The sequence below is a fragment of the Homarus americanus genome, unplaced genomic scaffold (genome assembly GCF_018991925.1).
Source record: "Homarus americanus isolate GMGI-L3 unplaced genomic scaffold, GMGI_Hamer_2.0 scaffold45562, whole genome shotgun sequence".
NCBI classification, from domain to species: Eukaryota; Metazoa; Arthropoda; class Malacostraca; order Decapoda; family Nephropidae; genus Homarus; species Homarus americanus.
Genome location: NW_024744839.1, coordinates 5620132 through 5640936, shown reverse-complemented (window position 1 = coordinate 5640936; position 20805 = coordinate 5620132). Strand labels below are relative to the sequence as shown.

The 20805-nt window shown below is 43.8% G+C and overlaps 1 protein-coding gene across 9 annotated transcripts in view; it reads left to right on the top strand.

Moving 5' to 3' along the window:
- Window positions 1-20805, top strand: part of LOC121878193 (regulator of G-protein signaling 9-like) — a 241663-nt gene that overhangs the window by 167770 nt on the left and 53088 nt on the right. For all 9 annotated transcript variants that reach the window (XM_042384240.1, XM_042384242.1, XM_042384239.1 and 6 more), the window contains 3 exons: window positions 18181-18369; window positions 19215-19400; window positions 20037-20212. In XM_042384240.1, coding sequence (XP_042240174.1) covers window positions 18181-18369; window positions 19215-19400; window positions 20037-20212 — 551 coding nt within the window. The remainder of the gene's footprint in view (window positions 1-18180; window positions 18370-19214; window positions 19401-20036; window positions 20213-20805) is intronic.

Genomic DNA, 20805 nt, shown 5'->3' with positions numbered 1-20805 from the left:
GTGTTCACGTTCCTGAGGTTGATGTATTTGAAAACTGTTTAGAAATAATTGGAAGAAGAATACATCCATGAGAGGTAATTATTCCACAAATACCAGCAAACGATTTAGCCATGAAAAGCAACCATTGTTTTTAATGCAGTTGTTTACGGTGATTATAGTGGTGCTCATGAAAGTTTGAGGAAATATATAATTATTGAGTTATGATCCTTCCTTCCCTGTTAATCGTGACCTTACCTGCAGGGCTTGGAAGCAGGGGAAATTGTGGAATTAAAAACGTAACGTAACCTAACCTTACCTAACCCACGAGAAATAATTTGAAGAGATACAAAACTAGATATTCTCATGTTTTTTTTTTTATAAACAAATACAAATTAAAGAAAAGTATTACTGAAATATGATAGAGAATCTTCTTTTAAATTAACAGTTTCCCATTTTCTATCAAACTTGTACGGGAGACTTAAAGATTTAATGAAAGGCTATAAAGGAAGGTAGATACGGACCTTATTTACCTAATGGCCTCCCCATCTATAGTGGCCATGCCGAGGGAAGAAGGCCAGTGGCTCTGTGTAGGACCCCTCCTATTGTTCTCAGTAGTCTTGTCTCGGTCTGCAAACAATGGCAAACAGAGAGTCGATTTGGCCAATGACAGCCAACAAAGCCATCAGATATTATATGTATCCAGTAGGTCCTTTGTTTAGGCTGGGGGACATACAGTGATATTGGTGGCTGCTTAAGAGACATACTTGAGTAGAAATCTTTTACTGGAACTCATTGTGGGTGAAGAAGTTAAGTGATGATGATAATTATTATAAGACCATATACTGTATATCTGGACCTACCCGACTTGACTCATTCTTCTTCATGTTGATTTATAACATTGTAATAACTCTTTAAACGTTGCAATAACTCTTAAACATTGTGATAACTCTTTAAACGTTGCAATAACTCTTAAACATTGTGATAACTCTTTAAACGTTGCAATAACTCTTAAACATTGTGATAACTCTTTAAACGTTGCAATAACTCTTAAACATTGTAATAACTCTTTAAACGTTGCAATAACTCTTAAACATTGTAATAACTCTTTAAACGTTGCAATAACTCTTAAACATTGTAATAACTCTTTAAACGTTGAAATAACTCTTAAACATTGTAATAACTCTTTTTAAACGTTTCCATATTTTTGGTGAGGAACAACTTTGGTGGAAAAGTTGTGGCTGCTAGACACCTCTCCTCCCCACCACACCGAAGTTTTATCAACACTTAGTACGGACACGCTGAAGAAAAGCAGTGTGTCGAAAAAAATGTATTTATCATATTCAAACCGATGAAATATATCAACGAATAGGGTGTGGTGACAGTGGTGGTGGGGCCTGGTGGAAAATATCGTATAGTGTTGATACCTGCCATATAGGAGCCTGAATCACTTAATGTATAATAGTTTAGAATACACGCGTCTACTCGGTTCTTGAAGCGCATCATTACCTCACCAGCAACACCTCTGTTTTTGTACCTGTACTGTATAGCAACTAAAGCTCCTCAACCTTACCCTCGCTGTCTCAATAAAGCAATAAAAGCACCCTGCCTCGCCCTAGCCTCCTCAATAGCTACGGCCTTCCTCCACATCTGTGCACACTACAAATTGGGCCACATTCCCTGTAAAGGTAATTGACTCTCTCTCTCTCTCTCTCCGCCCCATTAAGGCTGTGCACAATTCATCAGGTGAATATGAAGGAGGGTGGGGCTCGCTGGTCACGGTGAAGCTCCTGATGAATGGAATTTGAGACATTATTTTAGTCGAAGTATTGGCTGAGCGTTCATCACTAAATGTCACTGGTCTTATGTAGTGAATATTATGACGGAGGAAGATGTGTATGTATGTATGTATTCCAGTGATGATTCATTGGTGTTTTTTTTTATTGGAAATGTATACAAATTGTATCTGAAACATATATGAATCGATTAATGAGCTAAACTATAATGGAAGATTGTGTTTTAAGGCCAGTGATCAATACCATTTACTCGACATTACCAATTTTGTACAATATCAAAACTGAACAATTTTGATAAGAAAGCAAGTTATTAGGTCAGGCATTTATGTATACAGGACAGAAACAAAAAGTATCTATAAATTGGAATGTTGGGGATTTAGATAACACCAAAACTGTTCCCTTACTCAGCACGTGTGAGGTTCTACATGCTGGGTCACCGAAAAAGAATACCCAGAGTTTGAAGGGTCGTGTGTTAAAACCTTGGGGGTCTTTTTTACATGACCCTGTTAATGTGTAGCCTTAAATAACAGAGACCAGGACGGTGGTCTCATGTTACTAGTGTGGGCACGTGTAGGGCTGACCACACACACACACACACACACACACACACACACCAATATTGCTGCTGATGACAATGATGATGATGTTACTTTGCTGTCACTCGGAATCGAGTATGAAGATCATCAAGCTCTGATACAATGATATGAGTTATTAAAGATGTCACCTTCGCTGGTAAGCTCTGAGGTGACTCGAGAGACCGATACGGGACCGGCACGGTCGTTCACAGATGTTACACGTGTGGAGGGCTACATCTAATGCGGGAGGAGCGGCTGCAGCGTCTTTCCTGCGCTGGCGCTTGTCTGCCTCGGTTTGCAGTCGGGTGAACTCGAAAGTATTGACACCTTCTCGTGTGGTGCTCCTCCAAGCGTTGCAGTGTGGAGTAATCGTCTCCCGGGTGAGGGGGTCGATTTGGCACTTTTTCAGGTTTGTCTTAAAACTATCCTTATACCTTTCCCGTTGTCCGCCAGCATTACGTTTACCATCCGTTAGGTGACTGTAAACTAGCCGCTTTGGTAGTCCACTGTCGTCCATGCGAGTAATCCAACGTAGTTTTTCGTGGATAATGATAGCATCGATGCTCCTATAATTGGTGTTAGCGAAAATACTGGCATTTGTTCTCTTATCTTCCCAGCGAACTCGGAGGATGGAACGCCGACACACACACTGCAAAAAATATATAGCTTTTTTTTATAACGTTCTTCTTTATCGTTGCTGGATGTTCGATAAATAGACCGCGTAGAGTGTTTGATAGGACTTGTCCGGGACAACACACCGACGCCAGGAAAATACCATAAAATTTCAATCAAAACACTCGTGGAAAAACGAGAGAAAAAAATAGTTCATTATCTCATCAGTTTACGTTGGTGTTTGAACTACATGGCAGGTGATAGGTGAGCGATAGCTGTGTGTTGGCTGATAGTATTTATTAGTAGATGGAATTTTAAATAGAAAGCTAATATAGAAGGTTAATGAATATGGTAGTTGGTTATAGAGGGAGAACTCTCTCTCTCTCTCTCTCTCTCAAACACACCAACTGCTTACCCTCTCCCCAAATTCTTCTGCCAATTTCTATTTGCCTTTCCCTCCTTCACCTACCACTCTCCTCTCATACAAGCCTCACACACACACACACACACACACACACACACACACACACACACACACACACACACACACACACACACACACACACACCTCGGGTTTCGAGGAAGTCTTATACTATGGCTTACAGACTTCCTAAGTGACCGACGCCAAGCCGTATGCTTCCGAGGGGCTGTCTCCACTTTTCAGTCACTCATCTGTGGCGTCCCCCAAGGCACCAAGATGGGACCGCTCTGCTTCCTTATGCTTATCAATGATGCCCTAAGAGAAACCCCTGCTCGCTGGAAATATGTCGACGACTCCACCATTGGGATCCGTGTCAACAACTCTACTCCCGATTATACCGCCATCCAGGGTTTATTGAACAGTCTCCAAAATTGGGCTCCCAACAACCACGTCACCATCAACCATACCAAGACCATGGTCATGCACATCAACTTCTCCTCCGACTTTGTCCCACCCCCCCTCCCCCCTTACATTACTTTAGGCCCCAACACACTCCACGCTGTAGACTCCACTAATCTCCTCGGCGTCGCTATAGACAACAAACTAAATTGGAAAACACACGTCAGTGAAGTTGTCAAATCCTCCAGTTTCCGTCTCCACCTCCTCCTCCGACTCAAGTCCCTCGGAGTTCCTGCGCCCGAGCTCCTTAGTGTTTATTCAACATTCATATTTCCCAAGCTTACCTATGCCTCCCCTACCTGGTCTTCCACCCTAAATGGCACACAACGTAAACACCTAGAAAAAGTGCAAAAGAGGGCATGAACAATTATTCTCTCCCCTTCCTACTCCACATATCAAGAAGCGCTCAACACACTGACCCTCTCGGCTCTCTCTGACAATTACCACGACCTCATCTGCAATTTTGGTGAGAAGCTTCTGCACCATCCTCGACACCGGCTCCTACTACCACCCGAGATCCCTCGTCCGAGAATTGCTGTTCGACACCACAACCTCATCCAGCCCATACGAGCACGTACCGATCACTATAAGAACAGCCCAGTCCAACCATTGTGAAAATTATCAATAACTTGTAATCAACCAGTGTATTCACTCCCAGTCAATCTCACCTTTTGGCACTGTCACTCTGTTGAAATGCCCTGTAGTTTGACCTTCTCCCCACCTAGTCATTGTATATCATATTTGTATCACTTATATTACTTGTATATTATTTGTAAATCGAGATACCCATTCCCCAACTATGCAACTTATATTTTCAGCCTTCCGGCTGCCATGCTCTTTCAATAAACCGCTAATAATAATAATTATTATTATTATTATTATTATTATTATTATTATTATTATTATTATTATTATTATTATTATTATTATTATTATTATTATTATTACACACACACACACACACTCCTCTCCCGCATTCTAACCCATTTCCTCATCGCACTATGCATTCGTCTTCCTTTGAGGGAAGATGGTGTATTGGGGGGAAGGGGTGGAGGTGACATCTCGATCTTGAAGCTGTTAAGTAAAATCACCTGAAGATTGGCCCTCGGCTTATTTCAATTTAAAACCTAACCTAACCTCATCTCATCTCATCACGGAGACTCATAACTATAGCTGTCACTTTGTCAACTATATATCTGTACAATTATATATAGTAAAGTGTTAGCACAAATAAATTACAAACACTCACCTGTGTTTTAAGAAAATTCCTGCCATTTAAAGTGCCTTCAAACACTAGGTAAAAATTACACCTGGTTATTATTAATTACGACTCATATAACCATACAAAACCTAACCTAACCTAACCATACAAAACCTAACCTAACCCCTCAGGTGAACTGAGCTGGGGTGGGGAACTAATTAAAAGGTGATTCTATGAACTTATACTTGTGGATGAGAGACTGTTGATATGTACGTGTGGATGAAAGAGTATTGATGTGAGCGTGTGGATGAGACTGTTGATGTGTACGTGTGGATGAGACACTGTTGATGTGAGCGTGTGGATGAGACTTGATGTATACGTGTGGATGAAGTGTACGTATGATAAATATTACTCGTGTATAAATGAACTGTTTAAATTCTGTATTACAAGAAATGATAAAATATATTGAGTCAGATGAGTGTGACCTCTCATGACCTCACGCAGGGTTGAGTGACATGTATTCACCCCATGAGTAAGGCCCTCATGTGGTGGGTACAGAACCTGGAAGTGAATTACATAATTGTTTTTGTAGTCTGAGGTTTTACTGTAACCTCTTGTGATTGCCATAGTGTGTGAGGCTGTATGACGCCTCAAGACTGACTGAGAAAGAAAACCTTGAAAGATAACCCTGGTATAGGAGACTCAGGTAATGAAAAGAGCGGAGTCTTGTGTGTGTGTACGTACTGCCTCCCCGCTATATTTCTTCCGTGGTCAAACATGGTATGTGAGGTGAGGGTCCCTCTGGGGGGGGGGGGACTAAAGGGGAGTAGCAATGAATGGCATCTGAGGGGGAGGGGAACGTAGGAATGTGTCGTACGCCCGCCAGCGCTGCACGAGGACCACGGCTGGGAGACACCTAAACATTGCCAGCCATCCCAAACTATCGTACAGTGTTAAGACAGGGCTGATATTTGCCTCTGTTTACCCAGCAGTAATTGGGAACCTGGATGTTAATCGATCTGCGGATTGCGTTCCAGGATAATTGTTAGCCAGTGCAGTTGGCGAGTTGTCCGGTTTTATCGGATTATTCCATGACACTGGGTCATGTAGCTCGTTAACGTAGGGTGTGAGTGTTGCGTTGGCGATACCTTCTACGCATTAATTATTATTTTTATTATTATTATTATTATTATTATTATTATTATTATTATTATTATTATTATTATTATTTAGACTCACCCCAGGTTACTTCACCTTAAAATGAACCGTCCTAATGCTATGCTAGCATAACCTAACCAAAGAGGTGACAGGTTGATCCTCTACACCTACAGTGTTAGGTCAGGAGGACAGGACCTTGGCGTGCCCTCAGCGGTCACAAGTCTCTTTTGTACTGTGCCTCGACTTAACTCCCTAACAGAGGGCAATTTTAAAGGTTACTCAGATTAAAAAAAAGACATCAATTAGTCTAGGTGCCAGCCTCGTGTCTGAGGGTCGGCGACCACCGCCCTCCACTCCAAATAGTTCCGGGTTGTCTTTCACTGCTTATTACTGCTAATAGTAATATTGCTGTCACGTGTACAGACTGCGTACTGAGCAGGAAATAAGCATTTGGTATTTTTCAACCACCACACAGGTATATTAAAATGCATATTTCATTTACATATATATTGCTCAAGAAAACGTGAGCCTCGAAAAATGCTGGAATGATTAAAATAGTTAATAATACATTAGTGTTACCAGCGACATTGTTATATGGTGTAATGTGCAGTGTATTACACCACAGTGTCACGGGTGTAGTGTGTTACACCACAGTGTCACGGGTGTAGTGTGTTACACCACAGTGTCACAGGTGTAGTGTGTTACACCACAGTGTCACGGGATGCAGCGTGACACGGCAATCACGGGGTGTAGTGTGTTACACCACAGTGTCACAGGTGTAGTGTGTTACACCACAGTGTCACGGGTGTAGTGTGTTACACCACAGTGTCACAGGTGTAGTGTGTTACACCACAGTGCCACGGGGTGTAGTGTGTTACACCACAGTGTCACGGGGTGTAGTGTGTTACACCACAGTGTCACAGATGTAGTGTGTTACACCACAGTGTCACGGGTGTAGTGTGTTACACTACAGTGTCACGGGGTGTAGTGTGTTACACCACAGTGTCACGGGGTGCAGCGTGACACGACAGTCACGGGGCGTAGTGTGCTTCACTCTGTTTTCAATACGCCAGTTATTGTGTTCACGTGATCGTGAATTTGTTTTACCAATATTATGATAATTTTTATCATTTTTTTATTAGTTTAAATTAATTTAAGTGATATTTGCCTTCGTTTGTTATATATTTAGTTCAGGTGTTTCTTACTACGTAAGGAAGTTACTGTACTGCAAGTGAGGGCTATACTACGGGTGGCCGCTTCATCACCACACCTAATCTTGAACATTAGACTTAATATGTTCACTTCATGTAAAGGCCATTTAACTTATCTATATGTTATTTTTTTTTGCGAAATAACTTACAAACAGACAACCTAAACTAACTTAACCTTATGGTTAGGTTAAGTAAGAGGTTGGGTTAAGATGGCTCGTGTAGATTGATACATAGTTAAGTGTTCCTGTTCTTCTTTTTTTACTTTGGTACTTGGGTAAATTTATTTTTGTAAATTCCCGCATGCATGCCGGGAATTTAACAAAATAACCATTCATAAAAAAAGTTATATATATATATATATATATATATATATATATATATATATATATATATATATATATATATATATATATATATATATATATATATATATATATATATATATATATATTAATTGACCTCATAATTCTGTAATACGAGATTTTTATGTTAATCTTCCTTACTGGATTCAAGAAAATTTACTGAGATTTAATGATACAATTTTAATAAAGCTTTAATGCAGTGTTGCGCATTCTCTCTCTCTCTCTCTCTCTCTCTCTCTCTCTCTCTCTCTCACGAACTGATCTTTGCCCTTCCGCTGTGACGAAAAATTGTGTGCACGATTGCAATCTGCAATTTGGTGTGCAAGTCGCGGGGACATTGTTATCAGGAGGTGTGGCGACCTCAGGTGATAGCGGGCCTTTCCTCCCTCAGCTCCCTCGTGTTCATTAACCTCTCCCGCCACAGGTAAAGTTCTGCTTCTTCGTGGTGTTCCTCTTAAGCTCATCAGTGTCCGACGTGTTGAACCATGAGATGTTAAGTGTGCCAGCTGTTAAGTTTGACAGCTGTTAGAGAGGTTAAGTTTGACAGCTGTTAGAGAGGTTAAGTTTGACAGCTGTAAGAGATATAAGGGTTGTGCCGATCACTGTTCTATCGCTCGTTCGTAGTTGATAGAAAGTCTTAGGTTAATGTGTGTGTGTGTGTGCGTGTGTGTGTGTGTGTGTGTGTGTGTGTGTGTGTGTGTGTGTGTGTTCAGGGAGTACTCTTTCATCTCCTTGCCAATAAAAAACTGTAACTTGGTGTCCGGGTCTGAAGATGTTAACCTGAGAGTTGTGTTGAAGTTAAGATTAAAAATAAAGTGATGCAAAGGTCACAGTTATGCCCTGGACCACAACAAGAGACAATAACCTTGAGGCCTATTGTTTGTACGTCTGTGTGTTTGTGTATTGTTGTTGTTTGTACGTCTAATAGGTTGATACACGTAACTATAATCTGACACATTTTTGTTATTGTTGTTTTAATTGATGTTGTTTTAATTGTTGTTGTTTACGATGGGCCAGAAAGAAGAGTGTTACTTACCCCGAGTGACGTATAAAGTGAGTGTTGACAAATACCTCTCAGAGAGTCTTTATGTTGTTTACCATTATCAGTTGCCTTCCATGCCCCGCTACCAGTATGGAGGAAACACACATGTAAAGTATTGGGAATCTGAGCTCTATCAGGGGTCATGTCAGGGGAGGATCAGAGTTAGTTCAATTACTACGAGTATTCTGAGTATCAAGATCGTGAAAAAGTTGAATCCCCTTGAAGATTACCCCCCAGCTTATTTCACCTGATTAAACACCCTAACGGTACTTGGGGGTAAGGTAAGGCTGGGTTAGGTTAGCGTTCGGGTGTTTAATCATCGTCTGAAAGAGACTGGGGGTTTCAAAGCTTCAGGGGATTCCAGTGGAGAAGAAGCACTAACATCTGGCAGCCCCGGTGTGAGTGCAGAGATTGTACAGTGCTGAAAATGATCTGGGCATGCGCAGTTTAATAAAACCTAACCTAACCTAACCTAATCTAACTTAACACCTAACGTAACCTAACCTAACACCTAACCTAACTTAACCTAACCTAACCTAACCTAACCTGATCACATCATTGTTTACGACACGAGGTAGAAGCTGCGTGTATCAGTGTTTCAGGAGGAGTTGCGTGTATCAGTGTTTCAGGAGGAGTTACGTGTATCAGTGTTTCAGGAGGAGTTGCGTGTATCAGTGTTTCAGGAGGAGTTGCGTGTATCAGTGTTTCAGGAGGAGTTACGTGTATCAGTGTTTCAGGAGGTTAGTGTAGGAGCAGTTACGTATCAGTGTTTCAGGAGGAGTTACGTGTATCAGTGTTTCAGGAGGAGTTGCGTGTATCAGTGTTTCAGGAGGAGTTGCGTGTATCAGTGTTTCAGGAGGAGTTACGTGTATCAGTGTTTCAGGAGGAGTTACGTGTATCAGTGTTTCAGGAGGAGTTACGTGTATCAGTGTTTCAGGAGGAGTTGCGTGTATCAGTGTTTCAGGAGGAGTTGCGTGTATCAGTGTTTCAGGAGGAGTTACGTGTATCAGTGTTTCAGGAGGAGTTACGTGTATCAGTGTTTCAGGAGGAGTTACGTGTATCAGTGTTTCAGGAGGAGTTGCGTGTATCAGTGTTTCAGGAGGAGTTGCGTGTATCAGTGTTTCAGGAGGAGTTACGTGTATCAGTGTTTCAGGAGGAGTTACGTGTATCAGTGTTTCAGGAGGAGTTACGTGTATCAGTGTTTCAGGAGGAGTTGCGTGTATCAGTGTTTCAGGAGGAGTTACGTGTATCAGTGTTTCAGGAGGTCAGTGTTTCAGGAGGTATCAGTGTTTCAGGAGGAGTTACGTGTATCAGTGTTTCAGGAGAAGTTACGTGTGTCAGTGTTTCAGGAGGAGTTACGTGTATCAGTGTTTCAGGAGGAGTTACGTGTGTCAGTGTTTCAGGAGGAGTTACGTGTATCAGTGTTTCAGGAGGAGTTACGTGTATCAGTGTTTCAGGAGAAGTTACGTGTGTCAGTGTTTCTGGAGGAGTTACGTGTATCAGTGTTTCAGGAGGAGTTACGTGTATCAGTGTTTCAGGAGAAGTTACGTGTGTCAGTGTTTCAGGAGGAGTTACGTGTGTCAGTGCTCTCTGTGAGGAGCATGTGTGTCAGTGTTTCAGGAGAGTTACGTGTAATCAGTGTTTCAGGAGAAGTTACGTGTGTCGTTTCAGGAGGAGTTACGTGTGTCAGTGTTTCAGGAGGAGTTACGTGTATCAGTGTTTCAGGAGGAGTTATGTATCAGTGTTTCAGGAGGAGTTATGTGTGTCAGTGTTTCTGGAGGAGTTACGTGTATCAGTGTTTCAGGAGGAGCTGCGTGTGTCAGTGTTTCTGGAGGAGTTACGTGTATCAGTGTTTCAGGAGGAGCTGCGTGTGTCAGTGTTTCTGGAGGAGTTACGTGTATCAGTGTTTCAGGAGGAGCTGCGTGTGTCAGTGTTTCTGGAGGAGTTACGTGTATCAGTGTTTCAGGAGAAGTTACGTGTGTCAGTGTTTCAGGAGAAGTTACGTGTATCAGTGTTTCAGGAGGAGTCGCGTGTGTCAGTGTTTCAGGAGGAGTTACGTGTATCAGTGTTTCAGGAGGAGTCGCGTGTGTCAGTGTTTCAGGAGGAGTTACGTGTGTCAGTGTTTCAGAAGGAGTTACGTGTGTCAGTGTTTCAGCGATAATGGAACACTAAGTCTTACCTTCTTCCAGGGAATCTCTAACATACCGTAAATATTAGAACTCAAATTAAAACTCTAATTAGCCGAGATAAATTTACCTAGACAAACCACAACAAATAACCCATAAATGTAAACAAACTAACGAAGACAATATTGGCGAAACGTAGCAAAGGAAATGGTGATGTGATTTATTATGTTATTGTTCTCTCTCTCTATTGGTTCACTTGTTATTGTTGATCTAGTGAACTGGTGTAGGTGTATCTTAGAGAGCTAGTTAGTTGTTCATGCTCATCCTTATCGTAGTAATTATTGATGTTTTTTTTTTTTTTTTTTTTAGTAATATCCCGTACCTAAGAAAAACACACACACACACACACACACACACACACACACACACACACACACACACACACACACACACACACACACACACACACACTCATCTTTCCTCCTTTTTTTTTATATATATATATATATCACGAACTAATGGGAAAACAACTCTCTAATTTCACGTGAAGATTAAGCAGTCGTAACACAACAGTAATGGATCCTACGCAGAACACTCTGGTGTCCTTCCATAGGCCTGGCCACCTGTAGTTGTGCGGCTGTGAAGGTATGGTGAACCTAACGCTACCTCAGGGGTTACGTTGGGTTGGGTTATATTTGGCTACATTAGGTTTTGGTACGTTACGTTATATTAGGTTACGTTACGATATATTAGGTGAGGTAAGGTTAGGCTAAATTAGGTTTGTTAAGAATAGGTAAGGTTAGTTCAAGTTGGTTTAGGTTAGGCTAGGTTAAGATGGATTAGGTATATATACAGTATATATATATATATATATATATATATATATATATATATATATATATATATATATATATATATATATATATATATATATATATATATATATATATATATATATATAGTAAACAGCGAGTCATTTTATATTATATGAAGAAATACAGGCAATTAGAAATGTGTTTATTTATGTAGCGGCATGTGAAAACTATACGTGTGTGTGTGTGTGTAGAGGCAACAACGTACATGTGCCGCCGGTGTAGACATTATCTCCCAGAGGCCATAACCTACAGAGAGGTGGAGGAAGGTAGAGGCAGAGGAACCGGATAGGAAGGAAGGTAGGGGCTGGGAAGGGAAAGGGAGGGGGCAACGAAGGAAAAGGGAGGGGGCAAGGGAAGGAGACCGAGAGGAGGAGTGGAGGGAAGGGTCTAGGGGTGAAGGAGGGAGGAGCAGGGGCCCAAGGGAGTGTGACAGGGAGAGGCAGAGGGCCTATGGGTGGGGCGGTGTGCAGGGGTATGGGAGGAAGGGATGGCCAAGGATAGAGGGAGGGATGGAGGTAGGGCCAAGGATAGAGGGAGGGATGGAGGGCCAAGGACAGGACGAGAGTTGACGTAGGTGATGACGTCAGCGGCAGTGAGCGGCTCTCTCCCACGCTGAGAAATTGCTGTTATTTATAAAGCAGATAGTGGGTAGTGGTGGCAGGTCGGGGGTGGCTGGCCTGAAGCTTCACCTGAAGAACTCTTGCTCTCCTCCAGCACAGCCCGGGCCACAGTCTACCACAGTCATCTTCCAAAGGCCACAGTCTACCACAGTCATCTTCCAAAGGCCACAGTCTACTACAGTCATCTTCCAAAGGCCACAGTCTGCCACAGTCATCTTCCAAGGGCCACAGTCTGCCACAGTCATCTTCCAAAGGCCACAGTCTACCACAGTCATCTTCCAAAGGCCACAGTCTACCACAGTCATCTTCCAAAGGCCACAGTCTACCATAATCATCTTCCAAAGGCCACAGTCTCCCATAATCATAATCTTCCACTCAACCAGTTTACTACCACGCAACACAGTTTATAACAGCAGCCACCTTTGCAGTCATGCTGTCAGTGCTGCAGTCATGCAGCCAGAGCCACAACCATACTGCCATTCTCAGTCATGCTGCCAGAGTCAGTTATGCTGCCAAAGAAACAGACCAGCAGACAGAGCAGCAATTCAGCAGACTGAGAAACAATTCACAGACTAAGAAACAGTTCAGCAGACTGAGAAACAATCCAGCAGACAGAGAAACATTCCAGCAGACAGAGAAACAATCCAGCAGACAGAAACATTGCACCAGAGAAACAATTCCAGCAGACAGAGAAACATTCCAGCAGACTGTAATGAGGGAAATATCAAGTAGGAGTAATAGTAAGAATATTTAGTTGTAGGAGTGTAAAGTGAGGAAGTTACAATAATAATCCGAAAACTATTGCCCCGTGGAAGGAGCTGGTTGCTTTTATATTGGCGGTCACGAGCCGGAAGATGTCGTCACCCTCCTACACCCTCAGTCTTATCCTACACCTCTCAGTCTTATCCTACACCCTCAGTCTTATCCTACACCCTCGGTCTTATCCTACACCCTCAGTCTTATCCTACACCACTCAGTCTTATCCTGCACCCTCAGTTTTATCCTACACCCCCAGTCTTATCCTACACCCTCAGTCTTGTCCTACACTCAGTCTTACCCTCACCTCAGTCTTATCCACCACCTCAGTCTTATCCTACACCCTCAGTCTTATCCTACACCCTCATTCTTACCCTACACCCTCAGTCTTATCCTACACCCTCAGTCTTATCCTACACCCTCAGTCTTATCCTATACCCTCAGTCTTATCCTACACCCTCAGTCTTATCCCACCCTCAGTCTTCCCCTACACCTCAGTCTTGCTCCTACACCTCAGTCTTGTCCTATACCCTCAGTCTTACCTCCTCAGTCTTGTCCTACCTCAGTCTTGCCCTACCTCAGTCTTGTCCTGCACCCTCAGTCTTGCCCTACACCCTCGGTCTTGCCTACACCCCTCAGTCTTATCCTGTCCTCATTCTTGTCCTACACCCCAGTCTTATCCTGCACCTCATTCTTGCCCCTACACCCTCAGTCTTATACACACCCCCAGTCTTATCCTACACCTCAGTCTTATCCTACACCCTGGTCTTCATCCTCCAGTCTTGTCCTGCACCCCCAGTCTTGTCCCTGCACCCTCAGTCTTATCCTCACCTCAGTCTTCCTACATCCTCATTCTTATCCCTGCCTCAGTCTTCCTCCTGCACCCTCAGTCTTATCCTCACACCTCATTCTTACTACACCCTCGGTCTTATCCTGCACCCTCAGTCTTATCCTACACCTCAGTCTTGTCCTACACCCCTCAGTCTTGTCTCACCCTCAGTCTTCATCCTGCCTCAGTCTTGTCCCCTGCACCCTCAGTCTTATCCTACCTCGGTCTTGTCTTCACCTCGATGCCTCCTACACCTCAGTCTTGTCCTGCACCTCAGTCTTATCCCTGCACCTCAGTGTATCCTGCACCTCAGTCTTGTCCACCCACCCTCAGTCCTTGTCTCCCACCTCCTTGCCTCCCTACACCCTCAGTCTTATCCTACACCCTCAGTCTTATCCTACACCCTCAGTCTTATCCTACACCCTCAGTCTTATCCTACACCCTCAGTCTTATCCTACATGCCCTCTGCCACTTATTCTGCTTTTATCTCGCTTAAAACTTCGTCAGTGCCACGCTCCCTCCCTTCAGTGCCACGCTCCCAGGGGTGAGGAGCGTGGCGGGCTGCTCCTCCACCTCACGATATATCCAATAACTGGCCGATGGAAACTTGGTGTCTATTGGATGAGGTCGAGTCCCTTCCTGCTCTCTCTCTCTCTCTCTCTCTCTCTCTCTCTCTCTCTCTCTCTCTCTCTCTCTCTCTCTCTCTCTCTCTCTCTCTCTCTCTTTCCACTTCTCCCAGTTATTTTATCTCTATCTACTCCTCTCTCCGTCTCCCTCCATTTTCTTTTCTCTTTTTTTTTAATCCTCTCTCTCTCCTTCCAATGTTTCTCTTCACCTAAGTCTCCTCCCATCTTCTCTATCTTCTCTTTCTTTCCTCCTTCCTTCTCTTCTTTCCTCTTTACTCCCCATGTCTCTTCCCTGTTCTCTTCTTCTCTCACTTCTGTCATTGCTCTGTCATCCCTGCCTCCCTTCTCCCCCCCTCTCTCACTTCCCCTCTCTCACTTGCCTTCCCTCTCTCTCTTGCCACCTCCCCTCTCCTCACTCTGCCTCCCCCTCTCCCATTTGCCTCCTCTCTCACTTGTCCTCCCTCTCTCTCCGCCATCCTTCCTCTCTGTCCACTTAACCTCCCCCTCCTCTCACCCCCCTTCCCCATCTCTCCACTTGCCCCTTGCCTTCTCTCCTTGTTCACCACCCTTCTCTCCTTGCCCCCTTCCCTTCTCCCACTTGTCCTGTCCTTTGTTCTAGTTCTGCCTCTACTCCCACGTCTCTCCTTACCCTTTATCTTCTCTCTAATTCTTCCTCTCTTCCCCCCTCTTTCTTTCTTGTCTCTTCTTCCCCTCATTCTATCTCCCCTACCCCTCTGTTCTCCCCTTTACCTCTGCCTCTCTCCCTCTCCTCTACCCACCTCCCTCTCCCCCCCCCTCTCTCCTCTTGCACATTCCATTCTTTCATCTTCCTGTTCACCTCTTTATTGACATTTATGCCCCTTTCCCTCCTTCATTTTCTTTCCTACTCACTCTCTCTCTCTCTTTTTTATGCTTTGAGATTATTCTCGTATTTATGCTTTATTCTCCTCTCTCTCTCTCTCTCTCTCTCTCTCTCTCTCTCTCTCTCTCTCTCTCTCTCTCTCTCTCTCTCTCTCTCTCTCTCGCTGTTTATTCTGTCCCATCTCAACATCCATTTTCCTTATCCCTTCCTTTATTCGTCCGTTATTCCGTCTTTCTCATCTCCTTCATTCTTCCATTTCCTGCCCATCCCATCTGCTTCTGGATAATGGAACACCACAAAAACAGACACCAGGGTAAATAAAGTTGGAAGTGGGGCTGAAGCAGAGAGGAAGTGGGGGGCTTAGCGGAGATGAAGTAGGGGTGAAGCGGAGAGGAAGTGGGGGGATGAAGTGGGGGTGGAGGGGAAGTGGGTGTGAAGCGGAGAGGAAGTGGGTGTGAAGCGGAGAGGAAATGGGGAGTGAAGTTACCAAAATAATAATCACTTGTCCATACGAATCCTTTTAAAATTGGAAAGTTCACATAATTATACCACAAAATAACACTTTCTTATTGTCAATATTATAACAGATAAAGCTCACACTTAACAGGTTCTGAAACAGTTGTAAATTATTCTCACCACAGGAAGGAGGGGTGGGGGGGGAGGGCGGGCGAGGGGAATGAGCCTAGTCTGTTTCCTTAGATTCCCGTTCTAAAATTTGGTCAAAATGTGTAAAAAAATGCCACTCACTCCCTCCAAACATATTTAGGGGCGAGTCCAGAATAGTGTAGTGCCTCTCCTCCTACCTTAGAACCTTCCCTTCATTGGTTGTTCTCAGATTACTATGGTTCTTATTGGTTAGTGTTCGCTCCACCCCTGCCAAACATATTCACGCTGGGACCTAGCATTTGGTATGTGTGTTTCTCATTCGTCCATTAAACTGTGACAGGTGAAACAAGCTACAGTATTCTAGTCCCCCTGGGCAGGTAGACAGTGGTGAGGCGATGGACTCTTTTTTAGACATTGGACCGACACACACCTACGGCTAGTATTGATGAAGTGGAAAGGATTAGGGGTGAAGCGGAGATGAAGTGAGGGTGAAGCAGAGTAAGGAAGAGGGCATGAAGCGTAGAAGAACTGGTGTGATCTCAACATCCATTTTCCTTATCCCTTCCTTTATTCGTCCGTTATTCCGTCTTTCTCATCTCCTTCATTCTTCCATTTCCTGCCCATCCCATCTGCTTCTGGATAATGGAACACCACAAAAACAGACACCAGGGTAAATAAAGTTGGAAGTGGGGCTGAAGCAGAGAGGAAGTGGGGGGCTTAGCGGAGATGAAGTAGGGGTGAAGCGGAGAGGAAGTGGGGGGATGAAGTGGGGGTGGAGGGGAAGTGGGTGTGAAGCGGAGAGGAAGTGGGTGTGAAGCGGAGAGGAAATGGGGAGTGAAGTTACCAAAATAATAATCACTTGTCCATACGAATCCTTTTAAAATTGGAAAGTTCACATAATTATACCACAAAATAACACTTTCTTATTGTCAATATTATAACAGATAAAGCTCACACTTAACAGGTTCTGAAACAGTTGTAAATTATTCTCACCACAGGAAGGAGGGGTGGGGGGGGAGGGCGGGCGAGGGGAATGAGCCTAGTCTGTTTCCTTAGATTCCCGTTCTAAAATTTGGTCAAAATGTGTAAAAAAATGCCACTCACTCCCTCCAAACATATTTAGGGGCGAGTCCAGAATAGTGTAGTGCCTCTCCTCCTACCTTAGAACCTTCCCTTCATTGGTTGTTCTCAGATTACTATGGTTCTTATTGGTTAGTGTTCGCTCCACCCCTGCCAAACATATTCACGCTGGGACCTAGCATTTGGTATGTGTGTTTCTCATTCGTCCATTAAACTGTGACAGGTGAAACAAGCTACAGTATTCTAGTCCCCCTGGGCAGGTAGACAGTGGTGAGGCGATGGACTCTTTTTTAGACATTGGACCGACACACACCTACGGCTAGTATTGATGAAGTGGAAAGGATTAGGGGTGAAGCGGAGATGAAGTGAGGGTGAAGCAGAGTAAGGAAGAGGGCATGAAGCGTAGAAGAACTGGTGTGAAACGAGGAGGGTACAAGAAGGGATGAGACGGAGACACAAGAAGAGGGAATGAAACGGAGACGATCGGAGTTGGAGTGAGTTAAAGTCAGTTATTAGAGTTGGGATGAAGTCCTGACACGAGCCACAAACTTAAGACGCCATAAAACGACACGAGGAAACGACGAGGCACTGTGACCCGAAGGAGCCACCACTCTTAGCACTCTGGTGGTATTTATGATGACTCCTGCCTGTGGTCTTTATGAACACCCACAGATATTTACCCTCAGGTCTTTTCTCCCCCACAGGTTAACACTACAGATAGTTAACACTACAGATAGTTAACATCACAGATACTTAACACCACAGATACTTAACACCACAGATACTTAACACCACAGATACTTAACACCACAGATACTTAACACTACAGATACTTAACACCACAGATACTTAACACCACAGATACTTAACACCACAGATACTTAACACCACAGACACTTAACACCTTATATACTTAACACCACAGGTACTTAACACCACAGATACTTAACACAGATGCTTAACTACCGTCTTCTTTTCCCCCTATAGACGCCTTATTATTGGCCCTCCCAGAACCATAGCGCCGACACCACAGACTATGCCATCTACCTGACCAAGAGGCTCTCCAGAAACAAACAGAAACACGGCCTCGAGGACTACGAGCTGGAGGCGTACAACAAGCTCAAGAAGGCGTTGTCACACAAATGGGATTTTATTACCATGCAGGCGGAGGAACAGGTGGGTTTGGCACTGTGAGTCAGGTGGGTGTGGCACTGTAGGTTAGGTGGGTGTGGCACTGTGGGTTAGGTGGGTGTGGCACTGTGAGTTTTGTGGATGTGGCACTGTGAGTTAGGTGGGTATGGCACTGAGTTAGGTGGATGTGGCACTGTGAATCAGGTGAGTGTGGTACTGTGAGTAGAGGTGGGTGTGGCACTGTGAATGAGGTGAGTGTGGCACTGAGTTAGGTGGATGTGGCACTGTGAATGAGGTGAGTGTGGTACTGTGAGTAGAGGTGGGTGTGGCACTGTGAGTCAGGTGGGTCTGGCACTCAATTAGATGGATGCGAATTTTAAACCATATTTTGATACTGCTAAGGCCTTTCAGTTACCATTTAAGGTGGTGGTTAATCAAACTAAAAACCAAGTCAGTCCCCATTTACATACCACAGCAATGAGAATTAGCCAATCATTGTGCGTGTATCCATCCACCAATCACCCTCCTCATCAACAAGTTTACTTCCAACGGCTTCAGTTCCCTAACACTTCACACTTTGCTGACACAAGTATGTAAAAACCACCCTTTCAGTAATACTCAATCGTCCACAATTTACACAATACTAGTAAACCCATTCAATTATACAACAAAATTACCACAGTTAGCCATAATGGATCGCCTGAAGAGTACACACCCTTGCTTGTTTGATTGGAAACTGAACCACCCCGATGCTACCTGATTAGGCTAGGTGGTTGATCTTTAGGTGAAATATGCAGGGGTGTCTAATCTTAAGGTGACCCGCCACTCCTATGGTGACATATGCTGTCTTGTCCAGATGCCTGTATACTCAAAGTTGGTCTGTCTTGTAGGTGAAACTGGCAAAGGACCGGAAGAAGGGCGACAAGATCGTGACAGACTCGCAGGAGAGGGCCTACTGGCGGGTGTACCGCCCTCCCCCGGGCTTCACCAACTGCCTCGAGACAGCCCCCGTCCCGGACAAAACCAACATGGCCAACAGAGTCCGCAAGAAAACCATCGACGACCTCAAGAAAGATGTGAGTGAGCCTTGTTTGTTGTTGTTGCTGTGTGTGTGTGTGTGTGTGTGTGTGTGTGTGTGTGTGTGTGTGTGTAATATGAATTAGAGAAAACTTTTACTTTATTAACATCATGAAAGAACAACTGATTTGTGAGACTGTTGTACAGCAGTAGGTTGACTGACTGTGCGGTGTACAGTATATATACAGCAGTAGGTTGACTGACTGTGCGGTGGACAGTATATATACAGCAGTAGGTTGACTGACTGTGCGGTGGACAGTATATATACATTAGTTGGTTGACTGACTGTACAGTAGCTAAAACAACTATCTGTGCAGGTGGGGGTGGATATGCTCCGGAATGGTACGTGTGACTAGTGACAGCCCTCATATACCAATATTTATCGTCCATGGTCTCATATTGTTTCCCACAAAGTATGCACAGACAGTTGTTTTAGCTACTGTACATTACGGTATATTTTACTTGATGATGAAACAGTGTAACACTAACTTAACCTAATTTAATCTAACTTAACCGAACCTAATCCCCAGGTAGCATTAGGGTATTTAATCATTGGATGAAATAAGCTGGGGCAAATCTTAAGGTGATCCGCATATTGTGTAACAGATTTAAACACAGGTTTCTCGCCTGAACAGAATGACTTCCTGGCATCAGCAGTGGACCGAACCCGGCAGAAGGTGTCGCAGGCAGCAGAGAGCCTCCTTACCCACTACGACACCTACTATGAATACGATCTCTTTCTCAACTTCCCCCAGCCTTCAAACCCCTGGCTCTCTGATGACCCAGCCTATTGGACGCTCAACGACACTATGTAAGTGTCCCTTGTTTGTAGGGTCTCATGTTACCAAGTTACTTATTACAGTATTACGTAAACAGATTTATTCATATTACAAACTTCTTTTGATGTCATAAACAGGCAGATAGACGTGCGTGTGGAGGTTCCTGGTTAAGCCATTTTGCCAAATAATGATGAGGGAGTGGGAAGTTGGGTCTGTAAGTTAGAGAGGAACCCAGTGATAAATACAACATGTGACTTTTTAATGGATTATCTTATTGTTACAAATGTTTTGGTTTGTTCATAAGTCATCTTATTTGTTGGTTTACCTACTTGTCCTCCATTGGTTCACCGAGCCGACGCTGCACAACAATTACAGTTTATGTTTGCACAAATCATAACAAATACAGGAACTGTATTATTGTAATTGCTTAGATATTTTTTTTAATGCATGCACTGGTGGTGACATTACTGCCCCATTTATAACATTGGAAAGACCTGACGCTTAATTTTGTTTCCCTATTAGCAAAATCCTCATCCTTATCTTGTTAAAGAAAACAATCTCTCTCTCTCTCTCTCTCTCTCTCTCTCTCTCTCTCTCTCTCTCTCTCTCTCTCTCTCTCTCTCTC